Source organism: Balaenoptera borealis (genome assembly GCF_965194805.1).
Source record: "Balaenoptera borealis genome assembly, chromosome: 20".
Classification (NCBI taxonomy): domain Eukaryota; kingdom Metazoa; phylum Chordata; class Mammalia; order Artiodactyla; family Balaenopteridae; genus Balaenoptera; species Balaenoptera borealis.
Window position 1 is genome coordinate 11,306,480 of NC_138879.1, and position 26,237 is coordinate 11,332,716.

The 26,237-nt window shown below is 45.4% G+C and overlaps 1 protein-coding gene across 6 annotated transcripts in view; it reads left to right on the plus strand.

Moving 5' to 3' along the window:
• The window catches only part of RPTOR (regulatory associated protein of MTOR complex 1), a 451,485-nt gene that overhangs the window by 89,675 nt on the left and 335,573 nt on the right, over nucleotides 1-26,237 (plus strand). The window contains exon 1 of one of the 6 annotated variants that reach the window (XM_082372795.1): nucleotides 13,213-18,138. The exons of 3 other annotated variants lie outside the window; for them this stretch is intronic. In XM_082372795.1, the coding sequence (XP_082228921.1) occupies nucleotides 17,977-18,138 (162 nt within the window). In that variant the 5' untranslated portion in view covers nucleotides 13,213-17,976. Of the gene's footprint in view, nucleotides 1-13,212; nucleotides 18,139-26,237 lie in introns of those variants that run through there. 2 more of the 6 variants (XM_082372794.1, XM_082372796.1) reach the window with 2 other exon arrangements.

Sequence of the window (26,237 nt, forward strand, 5' to 3'; positions counted from 1 at the left end):
CATCAATCCGCAGTCCCAAATTTGCTAAAGTAAATGCTATGCCCTTTTCATAGAGCTGTCATGCATAAAAACTGCCACTGTGTTCCCTCGTTCCTACCCCCCCAGTGAGCCCTGCAGCAGGTGGCTGCCAGCACACTGGGGGTGCTCTGAGGACAAGCCTGTGACAGTCTCATCCCCTTTCTTTCCCAGTCCAGCTTGCCTTGGTCCGGAGCCCTAAATAAGTCCAGGGATGGTTCTGTACCCTTGTGTACACCCAGGAGAAGCGAACGCTTGACCCTCCAGCCCTGGCAGTTGGGGTCCAGCTGGATGACACCTGGAGTGGGGAGGAGGAGGAGACGGGGTCATTGGCGCAGGGATTTCAGCCCCTCCTGCGTGGCTGGATGCTCCTGTCCCCCCTCTGACCTGGACCGCCCTCACCACCTCCTGCCCCATCCAAAGGGGAGGGGAGGCCAGCGAGACAGGGAAAGAAGACAGAGGGTTTGGGACCACAGTGGCAAGTGACCCCCAAGTCACAGAGACCATAATAAGCTGCTATGAATGGAGCATTTTTATATGTCAGCCCCTGCATCGGGCTCTTTGTGTAGACTGTCTCACGTACCTCCCCTGCATATGCCCGTTCCCCCCTCACGATCACACAAGCCCCACGTCCATATAAGGCTTAAATGGGTAAAAAGCCACTTCAAGTGTCTATCTCTAAATTCAGAGTCATACAAGGATACAGTTCACACAGGTATTTCACCCTAGTATTTATGCATTGTTTTCTTTTTGTAAAATCATGTCTTTTTTCATGATATGATTTGGTTATCACTGTAGTAGGTATTTGAGTGCCTATTAGTTACTCATTTTTACTGATGGGGGGATTATAGGTCTAAGACATAGTACCGACAAGCTCACAGTCTTGTAGGAGGTACAGGTGTAATAATATAATGTAATGTGCAGCTCTAAGGTGAGATGGCTTGTCGCCCAAGTCTCTACTGTTCTGAATCCTGCCTCTGAACACAGAAAGTGCTGTTTACCCTAAGAGGATTCCCTAAGTCACTGATTGAATCAGTGAGTTCTCCTAGAAGCATTTATTAGGCTGAAGAAAACATTTTCTTTTGAACAATACTTCCTCTCGTTGGTATAATTCTATAGGGGTGGCCAAAGGACTTTATCATCTAATTTTTATCATCTAATTTTTTCCTCACAATCACCTTACGGGATGGGTAGTAAAAGAACTACCCTCACCCCATTTTACAAATGAGGGAAGTTGCAAGGCTACTGAGGTAGATTCTGGGCAAGAACTTCTGCTCCTTGGCCAGAGATTCATTTGTTCATCTACTCATCCATCCATCCATCCACCCACCCATCCACCATCCATCCATCCATCCACCCATCCATCCATCCATCTATCCACCCACCACCCAGCCACCCACCTATCCATTGCCAGGCCCAGGGCTAAGTGCTGGAGGACAGAGGTGGCTCCGGCTCTCAAAGAACTCCCAGTCTGGAAGGTTGTTTGGATCCTGTAGGTTACGATGGTGGCTTATGTTCTCCTCGACATTTCAAGATTAGTTTCTTCCCTCACAAACAATCTGGGGACAAGCAAAGGCACCTGGTAGCAAACTCCTTCAGCTTGGGTTGGGTGGTTGGTACACCTGCAAGTGATAGACACAGGGAAGAGCACTGACATCCCGCAAACTCCTGAAGGTCCCTATACGAAGTGCTGAGTAGTAGTATTTTGGTGCCTAAGCCTCCGGGCAATCATGGGAGAGGATTTCTGGTTTCCCTCTGGATGCTAAGAGGTAGCAAATCTTCTTTTGATGGATTAATGGATCTAAATGTCATGAGGGCTCCTGATTTACAGCCTACATTCTCATCTGCCCTCCGTAGGCTGGCAGAACCTTAGAGAAAAGTTCTTGGGCAGCAGGGTCAAGTGAAGGATGTTCTTTTAAAGCAAGAGGAGAACGTTGTGACAACACAGGAATGATGTCATGAAGGAAGACCCCTGACATGTTCAGCAACTAGGAGGAGGATCAGCAACTGGGACCCCACCTGCTCAAGTTCCAACTTTCAGCCAGACACCAGCCACAAAGAGCCCTCCCTTCCGCTGAGGGTGTGCAATAAGCATGCCCCATGCAGATTTGCCACCGCGGGGGGGCTGCTGCTTCCGTGGGATCAGAGGAGCATCAGAAGGACACTCTCTCTGCCCCAGTATCTTCCTACTGGCCCGCCCCTATGCCTGGATGGTCCCCGTTAGCAGTCAGTTCATTTGAGTTAAAGCAACGAGGGTGCTAGAGATTCCTGCAGAAACCAAGGAAACCAAGGAGGAGGGGGTGGCAGCGGCAGCAGTGCCCTCCCCATGCCCACCCCATGATGGTTCCACTTCCCAGACGGCCTTGCTCTCTGACAGCCAGGTAGGAGCTGGGCCTCAAGGAGCTGGTACATAGGACAGGTCATTTTTTTAAATTGTGGTAAGATATTTATAACATAAAATTTTCCATTTTAACCATTTTTAAGTGTACAGTCAGTGGCATTGAGCACATTCATGTTGTGCAACCAACACCACCATCCGTTGCCAGAACTTTGTCATCATCCCAAATTAGAACTCTGTACCCATTACACAATAGATCCCCATTCCCGCTCCCCAGCCCCTGGAAGCCACCATCCTACTTTCTGTCTCTGTGAATTTGACTCCTCTAGGGACCTCATATAAGTGGAATCATACAGTATTTGTCCTGTTGTGAGTGGCTGATTTCACTGAGCATAATGTCCTCAAGGTTCATCCACTTTGCAGCCTGTGTCAGAATTTTCCTTCCTTTTATGGCTAAATAATATTCCATTGAATGGATGGACCACACATTGTTTATCCATTCATCTATTGATGGACACTTGGGTTGCTTCTACTTTTGGGTGGTTGTGAGTGATGCCGACATGAACCTGGGGGTACAAGCATCTGTTCAGGACAGAGCACTTGTGATGGGAGCCAGAGGGCAAGGGGTGGAGGGAAGGGTCACCAGAGCTGCCGGGCTGCAGTGGGGGCTCTGCCTTCTCCAAAGTGACCTGCCTCTGGCTTGATCATCGCTCACCCTGTGAAGTTCCTCAGTTGTGTGGACACCCTGAGTGCCAAGACCAATCTTCTCCATAAGTGGTGTCTCCCCCAGCATCCCAAGGAGGGAGGGAGATGCAGGGGAGACTCGAGAGCTATCACAACCTAGCTGACAGGCAGCCGAATCCAGGACTGACTACTCTTGTTCTGGATTGTTTCAGTGGCCAAGACCACACACTGCCTGGTGGAGAGGGGCAAAGCTGGCACAGCAGAAATGTCACTGTCCAATGACAATGATATCGACAAGGTAATGCCATTCTTGTCAAGGTGAGCTTTCTTCGTCAGAACCAGTCAGTGAGTTCCTCATAAAAGTGATGACGAGACCTCAGAGGCCTGCCCCTGGAAGCGTGGTATTGCAGTGTCTGTATTGGTCAGCTATTGGCCCAATAATGATGTATAACAAGCCAGCCCAACTCATGGCTTCACACGGCAGCACTGACTCTCCTGGGTTTGGGGGTGGCTGGGGGCTGCCTCACCCAGCATCTTGGCTCTCTCTCTCTCCTCGGGTGGGTGGCCTCACTGGGGTGGCTTCTTGTTCTGGAGAAAGAGGCGAACAAGGGGGAGAGTCTACCCCCCAGCATGTTCACAGCCCCTGCTTTTGCTGCTCCGCTAGCGTCTCACTGGCCAAATCAAGTCTCAAGGCCAAGCCTGAAGTCCGGGGTCAGGGAAGCACGTTCTGCCTCTGTGGGAAGAGCTGCAGGTCACTTGACAGAGGATGGGGACACAGAGAGGGGTGAAGAATGGGGGAAAATCTGCCACCTCTCCAGAACGTTCCAACAAAAGCTGGATGGCCACCGCTCTTGGGTTCCCCTCTGGCCCTGGAAGGTAGGTTTATTTGTTTCCACTGTAAGGTGCTCTGATTGATTCCAATCCCCGAATCCTGTGACTCTTAATCAATGCCTGATGAATCATACACATGCAAACAAAATTCATTCTCTGCCAAGATAATCCTGAGGGCCTCCAGTGTCTCTCCTTTATTCCCAAAGCTCGTGCAAATGCATCTTTTTTGTTCCAGGCTTACTGGGAAGTAAAAGATTTTGTCTGCGGGCTGATGGGTATTAGCAGAGCTATATGGGGCTTGAGTGGAAATGCGGAATTTGTGTGGATCTGCCCGAGCTGTGTTGGCAGGGTCTGGGAGGAAGAAGTGGCATGCTGAAATTCTGCCCAAGTTGTGGCTGTCATCTGCCTTGACTGCCAGACTCGCTCTTTTTGGGGTGTGTGTGTGTGTGTGGCTATGGATCATGCTGTAAAGTTTCCTTGCTCTTGGCTGTTTCCGAGAAGGGCCTGGATTACTGAAGAAAATCCAGCTTATGTGTCCAAGGGCAAAGCAGGCTGTTTATCTTTGACTCGTACATGCTTCTCACATCTCCTGAGGTCTGTCTCTAAGTAGGATTTATGTCTCCCCATATGGAAGGTAAAAAACCAGAGGCCAGCATTGAGTTTGCAAGAGGCGATGCAGCCAGCACATGGCTTGCCATATGCTTAATGTGGATTTAAGAAAAGAGAGGGTTTTTAAAAAATTATTAAAAATGGCAATTTTTAATCTGCCCTAATGTTATTAAGCGATCTTGACATGGAATGTGTGTGGCTGGAACCTTCTGATGGGATTTGGGAGCTGGGCTGCAGCGGGGGGCTGGGGACACATTCCTGAGGTGCCCTTGCCCCTTTGTGGAGCTCAAGTACATGAAGGGGAGACTCAAGTCTTCAGAGATGACTGTGCACAGAGCTGTGGTTCTCAACCAGGGGTACATTTGGCAAATTCAAGAGCCATTTTGGGTTGTCACAATTGAGAGGAGGGAAGTGCTTCTAGCATCTAGTTGTTAGAGGCTGGGATGCTGCTAAATGTCCTACGGTGCACAGAACACCCCACAACAGAGCATCATGTGACACCTGCTACATCATGGATGGACCTTGAGGACATTATGCTCAGTGAAATAAGCCAGACACAGAAGAACAAATACTGTCTGATTCCACTTATATGATGTCCCTAGAGCAGTCAAATCCATAGAGACAGAAAGTAGGAGGGTGGGTGCCAGGAGCTGAGAGGAGGCGGGAATGGGGAGTCAGTGTTTAACGGGGACAGAGTTTCAGTTTGGGAAGTTAAAAAAGTTCTGGAGATGATGGTGGTGAGGTTGTATAACAATGTGAATGTACTTAATGCCCCTAAACTACACACTTACAAATGGTTAAAAGTGTTATATGTATTTACCACAATGTTTAAAAAATGCTAAAACATAAACAAAAACAAAACAGAATCATTTGCCCAAAATGTCAGTAGTGCTGAGGCTGAGGAAGGCTGGCCTGAGTGGTGTGGGGAACAGGCTGGTGCTGACTTGCCTGAGTAGCTGTGACAGTGCGGGGGTAAATGCAGCCATTTCACACGTGTCACCCAATGTCACAACTTACAGAACAGCAGTTGCCCAAAGTCCCTCCCTCTGTCCCCCCTATACCCACAGTCCCTGCCCCAAATTACAGCAAGGCAGCCCCACATCCCCCAGGAGCCTCAAATGAGCTCACAAACCAGGTGGTCACCCAGAGGATTGTCATCCCTTCTGGTCATCCTGCTGTGGTTTGATATCACCTGCCTCTGCTCTCAGCCTCGAGGGAGAGCCTATGACTGTGCCCGTGTGCTTCCTGGACACACCCAAGCTGCTTTTTGGGGAATGACCCCCTCAACACTATGCCACAATGTGTCACCAGGGCCCCCAAGCAGCCCTGCTTATGCCCAGAGTCCCCAAGTTCCCCCCAGTCCCAGCTCCTGCAGCTGGTACCCTGCCCCATGTAACTGTTTGGGCCCAGCTCCACTCCAGACAGCTAGGAGCACGTACGTGCCAGCGCTCTATCACCTCCTCTGATCCCTGAGTCAAACTCTTCCCACCTTCCTTAGTTTCCATCAGCATCTGGGGAGCAGAGACCCAGGGTGGGAGCACCTCACAGCCCGGTCGACTCTCGGTCTGTGTGCCCGGCTCTACCACTCTCTTCCACAGGCCCGCGCACAGGGTGGTGTCAGGGTCAAGGTGAAGGGTTCCAAAGTCCGACTTGTCTTTTTGGAAAGTAAATTGGCTCACAAGAAATTTGGCCTTCTCACTGGATCTCATTACCTTTGTGATCTAACCAAGTGCTCGGGGGGGAAATTGCATGATGACTGTGGCTACGGTGAAAGGCTAAAGGGAAATGGGAATTACAGATCCGTAGACCCGAGATGGGGGGTTCTGACTTTGATTATGTTGTCAACCTTGGACCATATTAAGTCAGTGATGCAGCCTCTGGTTCTAGAAATGAGTTTCTGAGTTGGCCTAGGGCCCTCCTCGCATCTCTCATCATAAAAATCTTTTTCATCCAGTGGAAATCAGCTTGACAGTTACACATTTTTTTTTTTCCCCATTTCAAGCTCACTCTCTCAACCCTATGCTCTGATGAGAGCTGGGCTCTCAGAAGCCCCTGGAAAGCCCTCCTCAGGCTTACTTGGGAGTGGGTGGTGCCCACGGGAGCAGAGAAGGGAGACCATCCCTCTGGGGATGCTGTGAAGGGGGCGGTCATGCTGCAGTGAGAACCGTGGCCCCCCTGTCCCAGCTGCCCCACCTACCTCTCTGGGGAACAGGGATTGAAAGATGCATAAAAATTCAAACCGTACTCGAAATAAATGAAAGGAAAATATATATTTCAGGAGGAGATAACCATAGCAATCACTTTCACTCAAAGGTAATAAAAATATGTATCGTAAACGTGAACTCGGAGATTGGAGGCTGCACGCTCCGCCACCGGAGAGAGCACATTCCGAGGAAAGGCAGAGACTTTCAGAGTCACTCTTGACAGATCCCTCTGATTAAAAACCAGAGAGGGGAAAATACGGGAGGAAGATGGAGAGTTATGAGGGGAAAATAACGACCAAAAACTATGACAAAAATTGAGAATACAAATTATATTTACAAATTTCCCCCTGGCTGACATTCTGCCTGGAATGTGATCACATGTCATAAGGTGGCTGGTATGAATAATTCACAGGGGCCGGGGTTATTCTGGACCGAGCACAGAGTGTTCTGACGTGTGGTGGCACCGACGGCCTCGTGGATGTCTTACTCCGAGCGTCTGCTGCCACGTTCATCCCCTGCAACCATCAGCCCGAACCGCCCCTGTGACAAGCAAACCAGACAAGCCTCTTCCAGCCTCAGCAGCTGGGCTGTCTGCAGAAAGCCATCCAGGCTCCTTGCTGGAAACATTAATTTCAGATGGAGAAATGGAAATTTCTGTCCTCTCTGCCTTTTTTGCTTTCTGTAAGAAGAGAGCTATGATCTCAGCTAGTTAAATGTTCCTCCAACCCTGCCTGGGTGGTGTCCTGTGATGGCCACTCCCAGCTCAGCAAACGCCCTCCAGTTCCCAGGTCTGCCCTGAGGGCTCTACACACACTGGCCCAGTTCCTGTCTGTCCTCAGCCCTTGGTCCTGACTGCCCACCATCCTTCAGTCGTAATGGATGACCAACCTGAGTCCTGAGTACCTTGTGCACTTTCTGTGTCTTTCCTTACCAAAACGCAAACGAGATGCCGTTGTTCACTTATCGAATTTGCAGAAATCAAGATAATAAAACTCAGGAAGAAAACCAAAATACTCTTACTTGGTTTGGGGAGGATGATACCGGTACTCTGCTGGTCCATAGGCAAATTGGAATGAGCTTTTTGGAAGCAGTGTGAGAATGTCTCGAGAACCTTTAAAAAGTTCATTCTCTTTGTTTTTCTTATGGGTTGAATTGTGTCCCCCAGAGACATACATCCAGGTCCTGAGCCTGTGAGTGTGACCTTATTTAGAAATAGGGTCTTTGCAGATGTCAGTTAAGATGATTTACAGTAGGCCCTTAATCCGATATGACTGGAGTTCTTGTAAGAAGAGGAGAGACACAGAGACACAAGGGGAAGGCACTATGTAGTGATAGAAGCAGAGGCTGGAGTTATGCGGGGCAAGCAGAGAGACACCAAGGATTGCGGGTTACACCAGAGGCTAACAGGCATGGGACGGATTTTCTCCTGGAGCCTTCAGAGGGAGCTCCACCTATTCACACCTTGATTTCAGACTTCTGGCCTCTAGAACTGTGAGATGATAAATTTCTGCTGCTTTAAGCCCTCCAGTTTGTAGTACTTTGTTACATCAGCCCTGGGAAACAAATATAGCCTTTTTGGACTAATTTTTAGGAAGAAATCTTATAGCTCCTTTTTTTTTTTGTTTTTGCCACACTGCTCGGCATGCGGAATCTTAGTTCCCTAACCAGGGATCAAACCCATGCCCCCTGCAGTGGGAGTGCAGATTCTCAACCACTGGACCTCCAGGGAAGTCCCTATAGCTCCTTATTTACCAAATTTATTGCATTTCCTCCCAGGCACATACACCACATTTCCCAGTCTCCCTTGCAGTTAGTTGTGGCACATGACCGAGTTTGGCCAGTGGAATGCGGCCAGAAGTGACGTAAGCCACAGGCCTGGCCAATAGAAACCTGGATTCCCTTCCGAGCTGCTCCCTCTGGCTGGGAGCAGACACCTAGCTAAGGACCCCGAGTCCTGGGGGGCGGTGGGACCCACACGATGGAATGAGATCATCCCAAACACCTGTACTGAGCTCACCTGTTGTGTGGGTGAACAATGGCCTTCTGCTGAGACTTTGGAGGGGGTGTCCAGAACTTAGCCTAGCTTGACTAATACAAGGAATTAATCAGAGATAGATAAAAGCCAAGATTCAGGGGCCAAGATGTTCCTATGCCCCATTTTACTCACTTGGGGGTTCAAAATAAAGTCACTTTTCTTTTCATAATCAGGTCAGCATGGCCCCAAGTCTTTGTCCTTTGACTCCTTGGGCGGCCATTCTTCTTGGAGTGGCATTGGGGGTTTCTCACATACTCCCCAGGTCTGCCCCTCCCCACTGCTTCCTGCCTCCAAGGGGTCAGCTGTAGTGTAGGCAGACAGGGTAGGGGGTTCCGGGAGGAAGAGAACCAGGCATTCATCGCTTTCTTGACACAAGAGAAGCCATTTCAGGTCTAAACCATTTTGTGATCTGAGCCTGGCCACAGTGCTTGCCCTTGCACAAGAATAGGCCTCAGTAGTTAATGATTTTAAGGGAACAAAAGAAGGTAAGAACAAACAGCTATTACCAGACCAGGGAAATAACCATATTTGAAACAATAAATCAATTGTAAAGGTAAAGATTAGCCTGGAGTACATTCCTGAGCTGTTTTGCAGGATCCAAGCCCCCTCCAGTGCTCGACCACCAGATTAACTAGAGCCTACGGAATGATGATGTTGACTTTTGCTGACCCTCGTGACTTCCATCAACTAAAGCTCAGACTCTGTTGACCTTTGCCCCAATTCTATGCTGAGTTCTCCTCTGCTTCAGCCCCTTCATGAATATGCATGTACCCTTAGCTTAAAACTTCCCCAGTTTTGCTGCTCGGGGAGACACTGCTTTGGGAAAGATCCCCAGTGTTCTCCTTACTTGTTGCAAGAAATAAATCCTTCCTTCTCCTGCTCTTGTGCGTTGTGTGTTTTGGCTCGATACCCACCAAGAGGCAAACCCAGTTTTCGGGTAACAGTAGCTGCTATGGCCCTAAAGTGTGGTCAGTGTGCCTGTGCCTGGTGTTCATCGGAGCAGGGCAGCCCTGCTCATCTGAGTCATTCAACCAATACTTCTGGTGTGTCTGCCACCCTACCAGGCTCTGTGATCCCTGCGGGGCAGAATCAGAAGATGTGGTCCCTGTCTTCACGGAGTTTCTACCTAGGTGGGGAAAGGGACATCAAAATAAACACTGGTTTGGACTTCCCTGGTGGCGCAGTGGTTAAGAATCTGCCTGCCAATGCAGGGGACACGGCTTCCAGCCCTTGTCCGGGAAGCTCCCACATGCCGCGGAGCAACTAAGCCCGTGTGCCACAACTACTGAGCCCACGTGCCACAACTAATGAGCCTGCGAGCCACAACTACTGAGCCCACGTGCCACAACTACTGAAGCCCGTGCGCCTACAGCCTGTGCTCCACAACAAGAGAAGCCACTGCAATGAGAAGCCCACACACCACAATGAAGAGTAGCCCTTGCTCGCCGCAACTAGAGAAAGCCCGTGCACAGCAACGAAGACCCAATGCAGCCATAAATTAATAATTAATTAATTAATTTAAAAATAAATAAATAAAAAATAAACACTGGTTTGATTAGAACTACTCTATATGCTGTGAGTAGAAAGTATAGGGTCCCATGAGAGAGGGTAAAGGTAGGGTGATTGTAGTTTATCATCCAAACCAGGACATTTTGGGAATGTAAGAGGGTACTGTTAATAATATGTCCAGGCAGAAGGTACAGCTGGGGCTGCCCCAGGAAACCAGGACATCCAGTTACCCAGAGAGACTTAATCCAGCCCACCACGAGTCTTCTCTGGCCAGCTTGCTCCCAGCTTTGAACCAGCCCTCACCCGCATCTATGCGCAGATGGCACAGCCTGGACATGTCACCACAACAGCACGTTTCCCCAAGACTGGACCTAATCACGTTTTTCAGGAAACCATGTCACTGCCTCCATGCTGGCACTGGCAGGCTGGAAACAAGCCCCTGGGTGCGCTTAACACAGTGGTTAAGAACTCAGACCTCGAGGCCGTGGGTCCCCCACTTCCCAGCACTGGGAGCACCTGGGGGTTCCAAGCTGCTGCCGGCTACCACCCCTGACATTCTAATGGTGAAGGTGCAGCCTGGGCATCAGGTCTTTAAAGCCCCGCGGGTGATTCTGATGTAGCAAAATTTGGGAAACTGCTGGTTTGAATCATGGTTCCACCACTCGTTAGCTGTATAGCTTTGGCAAGTTCCTTAATCTGTCTGTGCCTTAGCTTCCTTATCTGTAAAATGGGGACAATAGGAGTGTTGTAGGCATTGAGTTAATACATGTGAAGTGCTTATAACAGGGTCTGGTCCATAGGAAGTATGCTATGTTAGCCATCATTATTACAATAATTATTTTAATTAGTACTAAATCGAACACTTAAGAACCTTCCCAAGGCTCCACAAGCAGGCTTAAGGTCCCTCAGGATGTTTTTGGAAATGAACTGCAGGGTGTTTGCCTTATGTCTTTGTAACCAAAGGTCTAGCCTGTTGAATTTCATTAAACCAAGTGAAAGTTCTGACTTAAGGCAGCAGCCCCAAGGGTTAGCCCACAATAAAAAAAAAAAAATTTTTTTTTTAAATTAAAATCCTTCTCTATGGGTCTCCCCTCCACATTTTTCAGTTACTGTCTGTGCCAGGGATACATGGCAGTGGTTAATGATGTTGATTTGCAGAATGCTAGGAAGTGTAGACTCGGGAAAATGCTTCTGCTATGTGAAAAAGGCACAAAATGAAAGGTTTTGTTAAACAGTGTTTATACAAAATTGAATGATTCTCTTTTGCAAAACCTTACAAATAAGTATGTCCATTTATAATAAATATTTATAACATATACTGGAAGGCTATACAAAGAAATATTAAGAGCAGTTATGTGTGTGCAATAGAATTAAAAGTGTTTCTGCTTTACTTTCAAAATAATGTTTCAGAATAATGTTATTTTTTAATGTAAAATGCAAATATAATTTTAAATATATATAAGCCAGAAAGAAAAGGCAAGAAGGAAATACATAAAATGGAAACAGTAGTTACTCTAGGCTGTGGACTGATGGGTAATTTTTTTTGACATTGACATTGACATTTTCCAATTTCCTCCAGCAAATATCTATTACTTTTATTTTTTAAATTTAAGAAAAATTGTCAATGTACTATGTGATACTGTTTAAAGTGTCAAATATTATCTCTGGGATTATAATGCAGGGAAGGTGGTGGTCCCTGCCCCCTGCCCCACATCACCCCACGCCTGGAGCAGATGGTCTACACATTGGGCTGTTTCTTCTAACATTCAGTTCAGCATTTCTACATAGTGTGTTTCTTTCTTTACTTTTTAAAAATCAGTTTACAGTCTGATCCACTGACATCTCCCGTGAAAAACGAGACATCCCACTCTGACCTCTCCTTCCCACCCCAAGTGTAAGGTTTTCATTTGGAAAAAAACAATTTAAATTATTTGAAAAAAAGAAATCCACTTTTGAGGCTCAGGCACACATGCTGTGTTTTCCAAGAAGCCTCTTTAATCTTCCTACATGGAATTGGTTCTTATAGCAGTTTGTTAATAAAAACAGCCTTTATTGAATGCTTATTGTGTGCCTGGCACTAGCTGATTTGACACTTATAACATCGCTACGAAACAGAAACTATTAGTTTCCCTATTTTACACATGAAATTGGGGCTGGGGTGTGTTCAGCACCTTTCCCTTGGGTCCCAGGACACAGAAACGCCAGAGTGGGGATTTGAACTTTGGTAGGTGTGACTCCCAAGGGCCCAAGGAGGTTCTCATGGCTCCCAGGTCCTGGCCTTAGACATGCTGGTTGGACTCTCGCCCAGCCCTGGCCAGCAGGGAGATCTTGAGAAAGCTGTTTAATTGCTCTCTGTCTCAAGTTCCTTACTGGTAAAGTGGATCTAATACAGGAGGCTTACAGGGGGTTATTAGGAGGATTAAAGGAGTTAATTCTTATGAAAAGGGCTTGGCTCACCACAAACACTATCAGGATTACAATATTTTAGTTACTGGCACATTCTCTAATGCCCCCTATTAAAGGCAGAGGCAACGGTTGGGTTAGCCTTGGCTCCCCCAGGACCTCGTGCTCACTGAGAACCTGAGAATCATTGATGAGATGTGAATATTACATAAAATAACAAATGGGGAATTTAAAAAGAGACAGTGGTGATATTATTTGTATTTTCATAAAGGTAGAATCTTATTGTAGGCAATACTATTAAAATAAAAGGTTATAAAATTCCATTTGCATATTTTTTTATTGGATAACAATTTTTCTCAGTATAGTCTCTATCATAAAAGCTTTCCTTTTTTCCTCTTTTTTCTTTTTAGGCACTCTTTCTGCCCTGGGCATAGACCACATCCCAGTGATTCTACCTCCAGGTTCTAGGGGAGGAAGACGGGGCTCACATGAATGAACTTGTGACTGGGAAAGGTACTGGCTTTCGTCCCTTCTCTACAAGGGCTGTGGACAGTGGTGTCTGGTTCAGTGAAGGCTTGGAGTGGGGAGCACCAGGCCTCCAGACTGACGGGTCAGGGCTCCTGTGCTGCAAGCTGGGCCCAATGGTGACTGGACCTGAGACACATTTCCTTCCAACTCCATCACTCCTCACCTTGCTCCAAATTCTAGGGTCCCCAGATAGCTCTTCACCACCCTATGCAAAATAGCCCCCAGAGTGGGAAGGAAAGGGCCAGGGGTGAAGGATCCACTTCTGTCCCCTTCCTTGTGTGTTTCCTTCTCGGGTGGCTCTTTAAGGCTGAGGCTGTGCAAAAATTCTCAATTCTGAAAGAAGAAATGTGGATAGTGGGTGAAGTTTATTCAATAAGAGGAATCTTTTACCATAGTCCCCATGCTACTCAGGGGTCACTTCCTTTTTAAAATGGAATAACATTGTTGTTTGTTTGTGCTTCCCAAAACCTTACTTGCTCAGTGTAAAAATTTGTACATAAAATAGAAAGATATGCAATAGGAGGTGAAAAGCACATACACAAACACTGCCATATTTTTAGACGGTGGAATGGGCAGAGAGGGAGGTGGGCTCGTTTGGGTTCTCAAAGCCAGCGTCTCCAACTGCGGGTGCTGTTACTTCCCTTTCTCTCTTCTCACTTCTCTGTCAACAAAACATCTGACCTGCAGAGGGAGGAGTGGCTTGGATTCTGCTGAAAACAGAGTAATGATGCTCAGACAATGGCAAAGTACTTTATTTTTGTTTCTTTTAAGCTAAGCATAGATTTCTCTGGAAAGGGTGGGAGCTGGCTGGTCTCCCTGCATGGAAAATAATAGCTCAGCGAAGCACAGGTTTTCTTGAGTTGCTTGACCTCCAGGCTTGCTCCTGATTCTTGATGACAAAACACATTCAGTGCCCTTGATTGATTTAGCGGAGAAACTGCAATATTGGAGGATGGAACGCAGCCTGTCCTGCCTGCAAATGGAACGCCTCGGCTGTGATGGTCTTGTGTTTTGAGAGAAGATTAGCCAACAGCTGAGCTTGAAGGCTGTGAAAACCCAGCCTCCTTGGTTCTTCCTGGGCAACATGCTATGTTCCCAAGGCATCTATTCAGACCCTTTCCCTGCCCCAGTTGTTATCCCAAATTTACCCCTGAGATTTTGGGCTGGAAGGGGTCTTCTGCTGGACCTTCATATTGTAAGACAAGGTCCCCCCTCTCTGTACAGGAAGATCAAATGTTATTCTGTTGTTTCACATCAGAGCTGGGCCTAAAAGCCCCTTCTCTCTCCCAGTTCCACATTGGCAGCCTGATGTTTACCCCCAGCAGGATTTCATTAACATTCTCTCCCCTTCCATAGCTTGAACCAGATCAGGTTTTACGCATTTTTTGAGATTTGTAGAACTTGTTTTCATGATTAAAGTATCTTATTTAGAGGCTTTGTGGCAAGCAGGAGATGTCCTTGCTTGTGAAGAATTGGAGATATTGGGAATCAGAACGGCAGGCCCAAGTGGCTGGCCGATCATACGCCGTGGTAATGAGATCACCCAGGTGAGAAAAGTTAGCCCTTGAATTTCCAGCCTGTTATTAGTCATCGACGCTCGCTGTCTTCTGGAAACCTAGAGCCATGCTTCCAAATGCTTATCTGGGACTTGAATAGAGCCGCTCATGGCACACTGGGAAGAGGTTTCTTTTAAAAGTCATGATGCTGTGAAATGATTCAAGCCCCTTCTTGAAACTTCAGGTTGGGAGCTGGGCTTTCATCTGCCCATTTCTGGTTTTTATATGAATCACAGAATTTTGACCCCGAAGTGTCTTTAGAGGTTCACCTTCTTTAAGTTTCTGTTGTCTCAGATGTGGAGACTGAGGACAGAGGAGGGCAGAGGCTCTGGCAATTCTGCAGGAATTGGTGGTGGGCTGGGGACAGAATGTTTGCATCCAACCCTCAGTCCAGGACATGGACCCTAAAGGCCTCTTGGTTCTGGGGTCACATTTGTAAAACAGTAGAGGGCGTGTTTTGTTATGTAGTTTGGGGGAGAGGGTGTCTTGTTCTGATGTATTAGATGGAAGATTGGATAATTGCTTCATAGTATTCATTTGTTCAGTACAAATAGTTATTGAGGGCCCACCATGGGGCTGGAACAGAATCATTGGGGGAGAATATTGCCTAATATCCTCAATATCCTCAACGAGAATATTGTCCAGTATCCCCACATCTGACTGATTTTAAGTTATCATCAGGGTTACCTGATTTAAAAATAGAGATCCTGAATCCCTGTCCTCCCTCTCCCCGTGATTCAGTAGGTATGGGTGAATCTTTATTTTAAAATAGTTTCCCAGGTGATTCTGAAAACCTGCCAGTTTTGGGTTCCACGGGCTCCGTTACTACCTTCGCTTAGAATGTCAGACAGGGTGAGTAGATTTCCCCAGGTGACATACTTCATAGGTGAGGAAACTGAATCTCACACAGATTAAGTGGGTTTTCCCATGTCACAGGGCTAGTTAGGAATGAATGGGTTTAATGCTGCTGCTTTTCTGTAACTGCTGCTTCCTGCAAGAGTGCCTGGGGACCCTGACCTTCACTGTTGTGTGCTGCAGGGTGACAGGGCAGAGCTGGAGTTATGCTGCTGCCCTCAGGTGAGAGTGGGGTCTTCTCAGGACCCTGCAGTCCTGAAGCCTCTGCTGGTGACTGTGGGGGATATTTTGTCAACACAGAGAGCAAGGAAAAGGCAGATTTTAGCCTCTATTTCTGTTCTGGTGAATTTGCCCTGAGTTTAATGGGAGGATTGGGCTCATCAGGATGTAATAACTGAATAAATGTTTAGAATGGTAATGATTTAATCCAAGAATTTTAATTAAATGCCTGTGACGTGCTAGGTGAGAATGATCTGGGATTGCACTATTCACTCGGCTGTTGAAAGGAACACAAATGCCATCAGGATTTTTATATGGGCTGCCGCATTGTGTCAAAGCCCTAGGAAACCACACTGAGAAAAAGGGTCTCTTCCAGAGCCCACCCTGAGGTTTTAGATTAGTAAAGCACACAGGGCTGCTAGATCTCACTCCAGCTATAGATGCATCATTGCTGGAATTGTATTGGGCACTCACTATATACCAGATACCTACACGGGTTAATTTTATCCTTCAAGGTGGGTATTATATTAACCCAGTTTTATAGTTGAGGAAAGTGAGGCTGAACCAGTTAAGGGATTGACCAAGGTCACAGACATGGAAAGTGATACAGCTGAGATGCAGATACAGGTGGGCCTGACCTCAAAACCTAAATGCAGAGGGGAAGACGAGCCTCTTTGCCTTCTGCCCGGCTCTATCTAACGGTTACATCTGTGTCTCACTAGACACTATGTTTATTGAAGGCAGGCACCACATGCTGCTTGGGGTTTATAATCCCTCCGCATGGGACACAGTTATCCACAAACTGTAAATACACAATGTTTATGGAATACAGCAATAAAGTAACGCAGGAGGCGTGACACGCATAGAAATCTGTAGCGTTCAGTTGTTTGCACATGAAGCTCTATCAAAATAAGAATAAACCGCACAGAAAATAAGATGGATTAAGCAAAAAATTATAATTGTCGAAATTAATTTTTTCATTTAGTGTTCCTTGAAAATAAAAAAGAAAATCTGATTGATACTGTGGAGGATACTACACCCCTACCCCCCCAATACTATCTTCTTTTGTAATGTTATCAATTGTTCTTTCTGAAGCTTTTGCTGCTTTTTCAAAATCTGGACAAGGGGTCGAATCCTTTAATTTCAGAAGCATGTAGGTCCATTTGTAATAATAAAAAGCTTTTTTCCAAATAACACAGTTTCATTTATAGGACTGACTTTGATATGACGCATCTATTATACTAACTGCCATAAACTCTAGAAAGCTTAATTGTGGTAACGATGGTAACGGGGAGGAAGGGACGCCTCTCGCTGCCTCCTGGGAAGCATGGCCAGAACGCTCTGAGGAAGTTTGGCTTGTTCGCCACGCCGTAGATCGCGTTGCATGCTGGGTCTTGGCAATATGGCGTCCTCCTTGATGTGCTGATGAGAGGAGTTTCACTGTAGCTTCAAGCCAGAGGGCAAAACTCCCCAAACCCAATAAGCCCACGTTACGCGTTTTCTCCGCGGCTCCGTGTCGCCCGTTTCCCAGGACTCGTTCTCAGGCAGGAGAGAGCCACGGGGCCGGAGTCCAGGACCGGCCAGGCCGCGCGGACCCGGGGCTGAGGAGCCGGCTGCGGGCAAGCACGATGGGCCCGTCCTGGCTCTGGTTGCAGCAGCTCCGGCGAGTGCGAGATCCGCAGGGCTGAAAGTGGCTGTAGGAGACCCGAGGCGCTCTGAACCTCTTCCCCTCGGCCGAAGACCTCAGCCCAGTCGGCAAACCGGCACCAAGAGCGGGCGGCCTGCCTGTCCTCGGATCGGCTGAGGCGTTGGAGGCCGAGAGCAGGGTCATCGTGAGGCCTGGAGTCTCGCACGCCTTTGACAGCTCCGCTCGCAGCCCCTCCGGGAACGGACAGCCTCAGAAGCAGCCGGTGGCTTGGGATCTGGGGGCGTGTGTGTCTGTGAGGAGCTCCTTGGGTTCCCTCATTTCCCACCGCTCTTCCCACCCCTTCTGACTTCTCGCGCAGAGTTAGAGAGAAGGATCTCAGACTTCTTGCCTCAGCGAGGGTCTCCGCACACTCTCCATCCATTTCCTTTTCTACATCCCCCTTCTCTGTTTCTTATTTCACCAATTCTGGTACACACTAGTTTTTAAGGCTGGAGGTTCTCGAGCGCTTGCTGCCCAGGACTCCCCCACCCCCTCCCCCGGTGATGGAATCCGAGATGCTGCAGTCGCCCCTCCTGGGTCTCGGGGAGGAAGATGAGGCCGATCTTACTGACTGGAACCTGCCTTTGGCTTTCATGAAAAAGAGGCACTGTGAGAAAATTGAAGGCTCCAAATCTTTAGCTCAGAGCTGGAGGATGAAGGATCGGGTAAGTGGATTGAGCCTGCGTCCCTTAGACCTTGATAACTTTTTCAAGAAAGTTCAGGGCCAGAAATATGTCCTTGGGAGAGCAGCGATATTTTTTCTCAGCCACATGTTGCAAGTCAACCAAAAAGCACAAACCATTTCAGACTCCATTTTTTAATTGTAAATGGAAAAAGCTGTTTTGGTTAGTAGTTATTCACTGGATAGTGTTAATTAGATTCAAAGTAAGTTCTAATTCAGACAATGGAAGTTAAGCAAGTTAGAAAATACAGCATTGCAACTATTTACATGCTCTCTGATATACTTTGTACTGTTAAACTTTGTATTGTTAACACTTAGAGGAAAGACAACTTGGGATATAATATTTGTCCCAACGTGGTTAGTCTACTTAGTGGCTAGTTTACTTTTTTTGTCCAAGCTAGGTGGAGTGCAGAAGTCTAATATAGTATGCTAGGAAACAAGATTACTGGCAAATGTTCAGCTAGTAACAAATTAATGCAAAGTTATTTTAAAGTTACAGTGAACTTCATCATAGACTTCTAAACAGTTTGTCTTGAATCAAGACTTTCGTACTTTTATGTGGTGTCGCGATACTGTTAGGTGGAGACAATTTCTCTAATAATAGAGTATGATGGGTTGGAACTTGGGTCTGGTAGGGGGTCCTCATGGTGTTGGAGTGTGGATAGTGACTTAAGAAGCTAGTAGGAAAGAAAACAGTCAATTTTGTTAAACCTGTCCTTAATCAACCACCATCTATTTCCTGGCCTCCAGAGCAAAAGGGTGGGATCGTCTCACCCATACACGCTTATAATTTGTTTTTGGTTTTTTTTTGTGCTTTGTTTTCTCCTTCAAAACTGTCTTTATTGATTTGAACATTTTAGCCTAAGAGGGGTAGTTGGTGTTGTAATGCAGTGTGCTTGCTCTGGGTTTATGGATATGTTTATATAAGATTGTTGTTTTTAGTGTATGATGTTGAACATATATAGGATTACCCTTGTGGTAATTCTATCTAGTCAGTCACTAGTAACTGGTGCTTCAGTTGTTATTAGGAAAATTTGTTTCATCCAAAAGTAGTTTAGAGACTAAAAAGATGGTCATTGGAAGAGATTGTATAAAGTTTGTCTTACGGACATCTTTAGTACTAATTATATGGTTTAAAGCTTTTGTGGTTCCTATGCATATATGAAAAGACATTTTAAAACTAACTCTAATCTTTTTTTTTTTTTCCATTCTATTTGGAGGGCTTTTTTTTCTTTTTTCTTTTGAAATGTGGTTCCCTTTGCTACTCTAAACCCATGCTTAAACTGTTCAAAACTGATTGATGGATTTATTTTTGACCTTTTAATTAAAACAATTTGTGAATGATTAACATTCCCTGGTAAGCTCTTCATAGGTTATTAAGAGGAAGAAAAGTTCTGGGAGTCAGAGTAATTACTGAGATTTTGACTTAGAAAGATCCAGGGGAGAAAGTTTGCTGTGTCCGACCTTTGCAAGTTGTTTAATAAAGAAGAAGATCAGCAGCTAACATTTTTAGTTAAGTTTGTGAGAGCTTGGCCTCTGGACATCCTTGTAGTCTCTTTCCCCTGGTTAGACCCTGAGGGGACCTTTTCAGCACACTATGCTAGGATAAAGGGTACAGATCCAAATGATGCTGAGAGTTGGAAGGTAGCATAAATGAATGAAACAGGCCAGACAGAAGGAGAATAATGGCACAGGTTCATAGATAAATGGTAGCTGAGGTTTGACTCGTGCCTGACTTTCTGGAGGCTGAGATCAGTGAGGCGCTGAAGAGCACAGGCTGCAGCTCAAAGGGCAGCTGGTCCTGGCCAGGTCTCCCTCTCTCTCTCTTTTCTTTGAGAAGCCAGAAAACTTTTTTTTTTTTTTTTAATGTGAAGTTTTCCAATTTTAAAATATTGGAACTAATTCGAATATTACAAAACACGAAGCAGTCCATTTGTGGGGTTGGCTCTTGCCTGTGGGTTACCCATATGTGACTTCAAGATTCTAGGAATCTTGAGCACATGGGCATGATGCCAGACTGTTTCCCTGTGCTGGAGGTGATCTCCAGCAGTCTGATGATGCAGCATCATTGTAAAGCAACAGGTGTGGACCCGGTTGTCCTGTACCAGGACCTGTGTAGACTACTTCTTCCAGTGGGCAATTGACTGCCCTAAATGCAGACTCAGTCATTGCTTTTTCCTGTGATCCATATGCAAGTCCACATACTTTTTTTAAAAAATAAATTTTATTTATTTATTTATTTATTTTTGGCTGTGTTGGGTCTTTGTTGCTGCATGCGGCTTTCTCTAGTTGCGGTGAGGGGGGGCTACTCTTCGTTGCGGTGCGCAGGCTTCTCATTGTGGTGGCTTCTCTTGTTGTGGAGCACGGACTGTAGGCTCGCAGGCTTCAGTGGTTGTGGCACATGGGCTCAGTAGTTGTGGCTCATGGGCTCTAGAGCGCAGGTTCAGTAGTTGTGGCGCATGGGCTTAGTTGCTCCGTGGTATGTGGGATCTTTCCCGACCAGGGCTCGAACCTGTGTCGCCTGCATTGGCAGGTGGCTTCTTAACCACTGTGCCACCAGGGAAGTCCCAAGTCCACACACTTTTATTGTATATGTATCAGTAGTTACTTACTGTTGTCCTATTTAGTGGAGTTGCTAAGGGTTCCTAAAATTGACAACTTTACCAAAGTTGAGTGATGACTCCAAGTTTTCTGCCTCTCGGCATTTGGCATCCTCACAGAACTACAGCACGTGCCCGCTCTCGGTTGGGATTCCCACAGTCTTGGTATTGAACCATTCCTGGTTTTCAGATGCCACTATTGTTGCATTTTAATTACTAAGTTACTGTAAGTTTAATACTCTTATTATCAAATTATCAAGTTTGTTGTTTGGTTCTGTGTGTAGTAAATATGTATATGCCTCACTGGCATTTTTGACTTGTGATTTTCAGATAACTAGACATGTGAATTACAGTTCGAAGTGAATCATTCATAGGCCTATGGCTAAAACAGATTTGTATATAACTCCGCCATTTTTGTTTTACTGTGATACTTTATAGTTATCACAGAGTTCATTTTCCGCAAAGTGGGCATGTGGAGATAATTGGTCTCAGATGGAGCTTTACCTTATGTATGTGGGATGGAATCAGGGAAGCCTGAGAGCTATTGCTCTGAAAGAAAACCATTGACAGAGACACTATACCTGCATGTGTGTAGGAGATGTAGCTATAAAATGATGAAGCCATTTCCCAAACCAGTCTTTAGACTTAGTCACCTTGCTTTGTAGCCATATTTGAATAAACCACGGAGGAAGCCAAGTAGATACATTAAACTGATATATGGACAGTCAAATGTTTAGGTTGTCTTTGGAGCAAGGGGAAACCCTTCTTTACTCCTGTTTCCTCACTTTGCATCCTCTCAATCTACTCCATTTAGGCTCTCTTCCATGCCACTCAGACTGCCCTCCACAAGGTCATCATTTGTTGCTAAATCTAAATGTCACCTCTCTGTCCTTATCTTTTCGACTTCTCAGCAGCATTCCAGGGTGGACCACTCGCTCATTCACACAGCTTTTTCCTCACTTGCTTCTGTGTCTTCCTGAAACTCCAGGTCTTCCTCTGAGGTCACTAACTGCTCCTCCTCAGACTCCTTTGCTGGTTGACAGCTGAGCGTAGAGTGTTCCAGAACTTGATCTTGGAGCCCTTTCTCTTTTCTCTGTACACCTCTTGCTAGCTGATCTCATCTAGTCTCATGGTTTTATGTGCCGTCTACATGCTGTGACTCTTGTCTCAGGTACCTAATTGCCTGCTTTGCCTGGGTTTTCTCCATCACAACACACTGTCATCACCACCCACTCAGTTGTTCAAACTGTAAATCTAGAATTTATCTGTAATTATTTCTTCTTCCTCTGCTCATTGTACTGTCTGTCATCAGCAGAACCTGTCAACTTTGCCTCCAAATTGTATCTTATATTGGACCACCTCATTTTGTCTCCACCGATGTGAGCCCAGTCCAGGCAACTACCATCTTTCATCTGGATAGCTAGAATTGTGTCCTGACTGGTCTCCCTATGTCTGCTCTTGTCCTACAATCGATTCTTCACGTAGTGGTCAGAGGGAGCTTGTTAAAGTGTAAATCAGATTCCATTACTTACCAGGCCGCTTGGAGTAGAACACAAACTCCACCCTGGTTCACAAAGCTTCTTGATCTGACCCCACCTGCCTTTTCTGCTTCTTGGATGGAAAGGCCTGGAATGCTCTTCCATCTGACCTTTGCACACTTGGCTCCTTCTTGTAGTTTGCACCCAGTGTCTAGGTCACTTCCTTTCCTGATCACCCCATCTTAAGCAGCTCCCCAGTCGCTCATGATCACTCTTTATGTCTCTGATATTTTTCTTTATACCCTGACCCCCAGAAGTGAGCTTTTTAATCATAAAACAAGAACCTTGTTTCTGCTGGCATAGAGGACAGTGCTTGGCACACAATAGGGATTCAATAAAAATGTACTGATGAAAAAATGAGTCGTTCACCAAGGGCTTCCACATAGATTATGTCTTTCAAGGCTCAATAGCAGAGATCGTTATCTATGTGTGATTGATGAGGAAACTGGGGCTTGATTTAAAAGGCTTGCCTGAAGGGACATAGTTACAGGGCTCCAACAGAGGAAGCAGAATCTGAGAAACACAGCCCAGGTAAAAACAAACAGGCAAAACTGTATCACAGTGTCTCCACTGGAAAAATCCTGCTGAGAGGCCATGGAGGCTGAAACAAAATGTATGGGGAAGATGAGGCGGGTGATGGTCAACCACCAACAGAACAATGCTGATGGTGCAGCCTAGCTGTTCTCACCGTGTGCTCGGTGCTCGCTCGGGTCCCCGAGGCGACACTGTTTTCATAATAATAGAAGATGTTAGTTATTGGCCTTTTCCCCATGTTGACAGTTGCGCTGATTGTGGGTGGGTGAAACTGCTGGTGCCTGAGCTTGAATCAAGATGGTGGCGTCTGACTGTGCTGGTGGTTATTGTTTTCTTCATTGCCATATGCTCTCAGTAAAAAAAAAAAATCCCAGTTTCACTTCAGAATGCCCTTGATAAAGCATTAAAATTATTAGTTTTCTTAAATCTTGGCTCTTTGGTACACGCCTTTTTTATCCTTTGCACGAGGCAGGGTTGTCTGAGGAAGAGCACCTGCGGTTGCCGGCTGCGCCAGTTGCTACCCTTCCTGAAACACAAGCTGCACCTGGAGGAGGCTGGCAGGCCGGCCCTGAACGGTCAGGCTTGGGTTCTGGCGGACATTTTCTGGAAAACGAACCAAGTGAGCTTCACTTCAAGGAAAACAACTGACAGTATTTGTTGCCAGTGATAAAATTTGAGCTTTCAAGTGAAAATTAGAGTTTTGGAAAACCTGTATCTGCCACTGTGAGCTTCCCAGCTTCCCAGTACTTAAAGATGTTTCTGATGAGATGATGGTGATATTAATGAATATGATCTTTCTTATATTGTGGAATGAAATGTGTCCACATTTGGAACATCTGCATAATTCAGTGAACCAATATTTCCAAATGACCAATTCATGATATTATAAAATCATCCATGGGTAAAAGATCCAAAGTTAGGCCAATGGATTTTAACATAATAGGGTATGAAGAGTCATTGCTTTGGTTTTGGATAGATTAAATTTTCTATTTTCTATTCTATTCAGATAGATTACAGCAAACCTTTAAGAAACTACCACTTACTGAGTTTTGATGTAATATCATAGAAGAATATTTCCAGTTATTTTGCTATTCTGTTACTCCTGCCCTTTGCAAACTATGTGTCTTTTTCAGTCCATATTTTTCTCACATACTTCAGCCAAAACAGCATATCACAACAGATTGAATGCAGAATGTGAGAGTTCAGCTGTCTTCTATTAAGGCAGACATTGGGAGATTTGCAAAAAACAGTGTCACTTGTCTAACACTTTTTTGAAAATATAGTTATTTTTCATAGAAATCTTTATTGAAAATGTAATAAGTTTATAATTTTTAAGTGAATTAATAAGGAAATATATATATATATATATTTGGTTTTAACATCTAATATGGAAAATATTGATAAATGTAACATATAAAAAGCTCTTTGGGAGTCTTCAGTAATCTTTTAAGAGTGGTTAGGTGTCCTGTTATCAAATGTTTGAGACTTGTTAGTGTAGTTAAAAGAAAGTGGACATCACAGAAATCTCTGGCATTCCTATACACCAACAACGAAAAATCAGAAAGAGAAATTAAGGAAGCAATCCCATTTACCATTGTAACAAAAAGAATAAAATACCTTGGAATAAACCTGCCTAAGGAGTCGAAAGACTTGTACTCAGAAAACTATAAAACACTGATGAAAGAAATCAAAGACGACATAAACAGATGGAGAAGTATACCATGTTCTTGGATTGGAAGAATCAGTATTGTGAAAATGACTATACTACCCAAAGCAATCTACAGATTAAATGCAATCCCTATCAAACTACCAATGGCATTCTTCACAGAATTAGAACAAAAAATTTTACAATTCGTATGGAAACACAAAAGACCCTGAATAGCCAAAGCAATCTTGATAAAGAAAAATGGAGTTGGAGGAATCAGGCTCCTCGACTTCAAACTATACCACAAAGATACAGTAATCAAGACAGTATGGTACTGGCACAGAAACAAATATAGATCAATGGTACAGGATAGAATGCCCAGAGATAAACCCATGCACATATGATCACCTAATTTACGACAAAGGAGACAAGAACACACAATGGAGAAAAGACAGCCTCTTCAATAAGTGGTGCTGGGAAAACTGGACAGCTGCATGTCAAAGAATGAAATTAGAACACTCTCTAACACCATACACAAAAATAAACTCCAAATGGATTAAAGACCTAAATGTAAGACCAGACACTATAAAACCCTTAGAGGAAAACATAGGAAAAACACTCTTTGACGTAAACCACAGCAAGATCTTTTTTGACCCACCTCCAAAAATAGACAAATGGGACTTAATTAAACCTAAAAGCTTTTGCACAGCAAAGAAAACCATAAACAAGACAGAAAGACAACCCTTAGAATGGGAGAAAATATTTGCAAATGAAACAACAAAGGATTAATCTCCAAAATATACAAACAGCTCATGGAGCTCAATATCAAAAAAACAAACAATCCAATTAAAAAATGGGTGGGGGCTTCCCTGGTGGTGCAGTGGTTGAGAGTCTGCCTGCCGGTGCAGGGGACGCGGGTTCGGGCCCTGGTCTGGGAGGATCCTGCATGCCGCGGAGCAACTAGGCCCATGAGCCACAATTACTGAGCCTGCGCGTCTGGAGCCTGTGCTCCGCAACAAGAGAGGCCGCAACAGTGAGAGGCCCGCACACCGCGATGAAGGGTGGCCCCCGCTTGCCGCAACTGGAGGAAGCCCTCGCGCGGAGACGAAGACTCAACACAGCCAAAATAAATAAATTAATAAAAGTAGCCCTCCACCCCCTTTTCTAAAAAAAAAATAAAAATAAAAATAAAAATAAAAAATAAAAAATGGGTGGAAGACCTAAATAGACATTTCACCAAGGAAGACATATGGATGGCCAAGAGGCACATGAAAAGGTGCTCAACATCACTAATTATTAGAGAAATGCAAATCAAAACTACAATGAGGTATCACCTCATGCTGGTCAGGATGGCTATTATCAGAAAAATCTAGAAACAATAAATGCTGGAAAGGGTGTGGTGAAAAGGGAATCCTCCTGCACTGTTGGTGGGAATGTAAATTGATACAACCTCTATGGAGAACAGTATGGAGGTTCCTTAAAAAACTAAAAATAGAACTACCATATGACCCAGCAATCCCACTACTGGGCATATACCCTGAGAAAACCATAATTCAAAAAGAGACATGTACCACAATGTTCATTACAGCACTATTTACAATAGCCAGGACATGGAACCAACCTAAATGTCCATCGACAGATGAATGGATAAAGAAGTTGTGGCACATATATACAATGGAATATTCCTCAGCCATAAAAAGAAACGAAATTGAGTTATTTGTAGTGAGGTGGATGGGCCTAGAGTCTGTCATACAGAGTGAAGTAA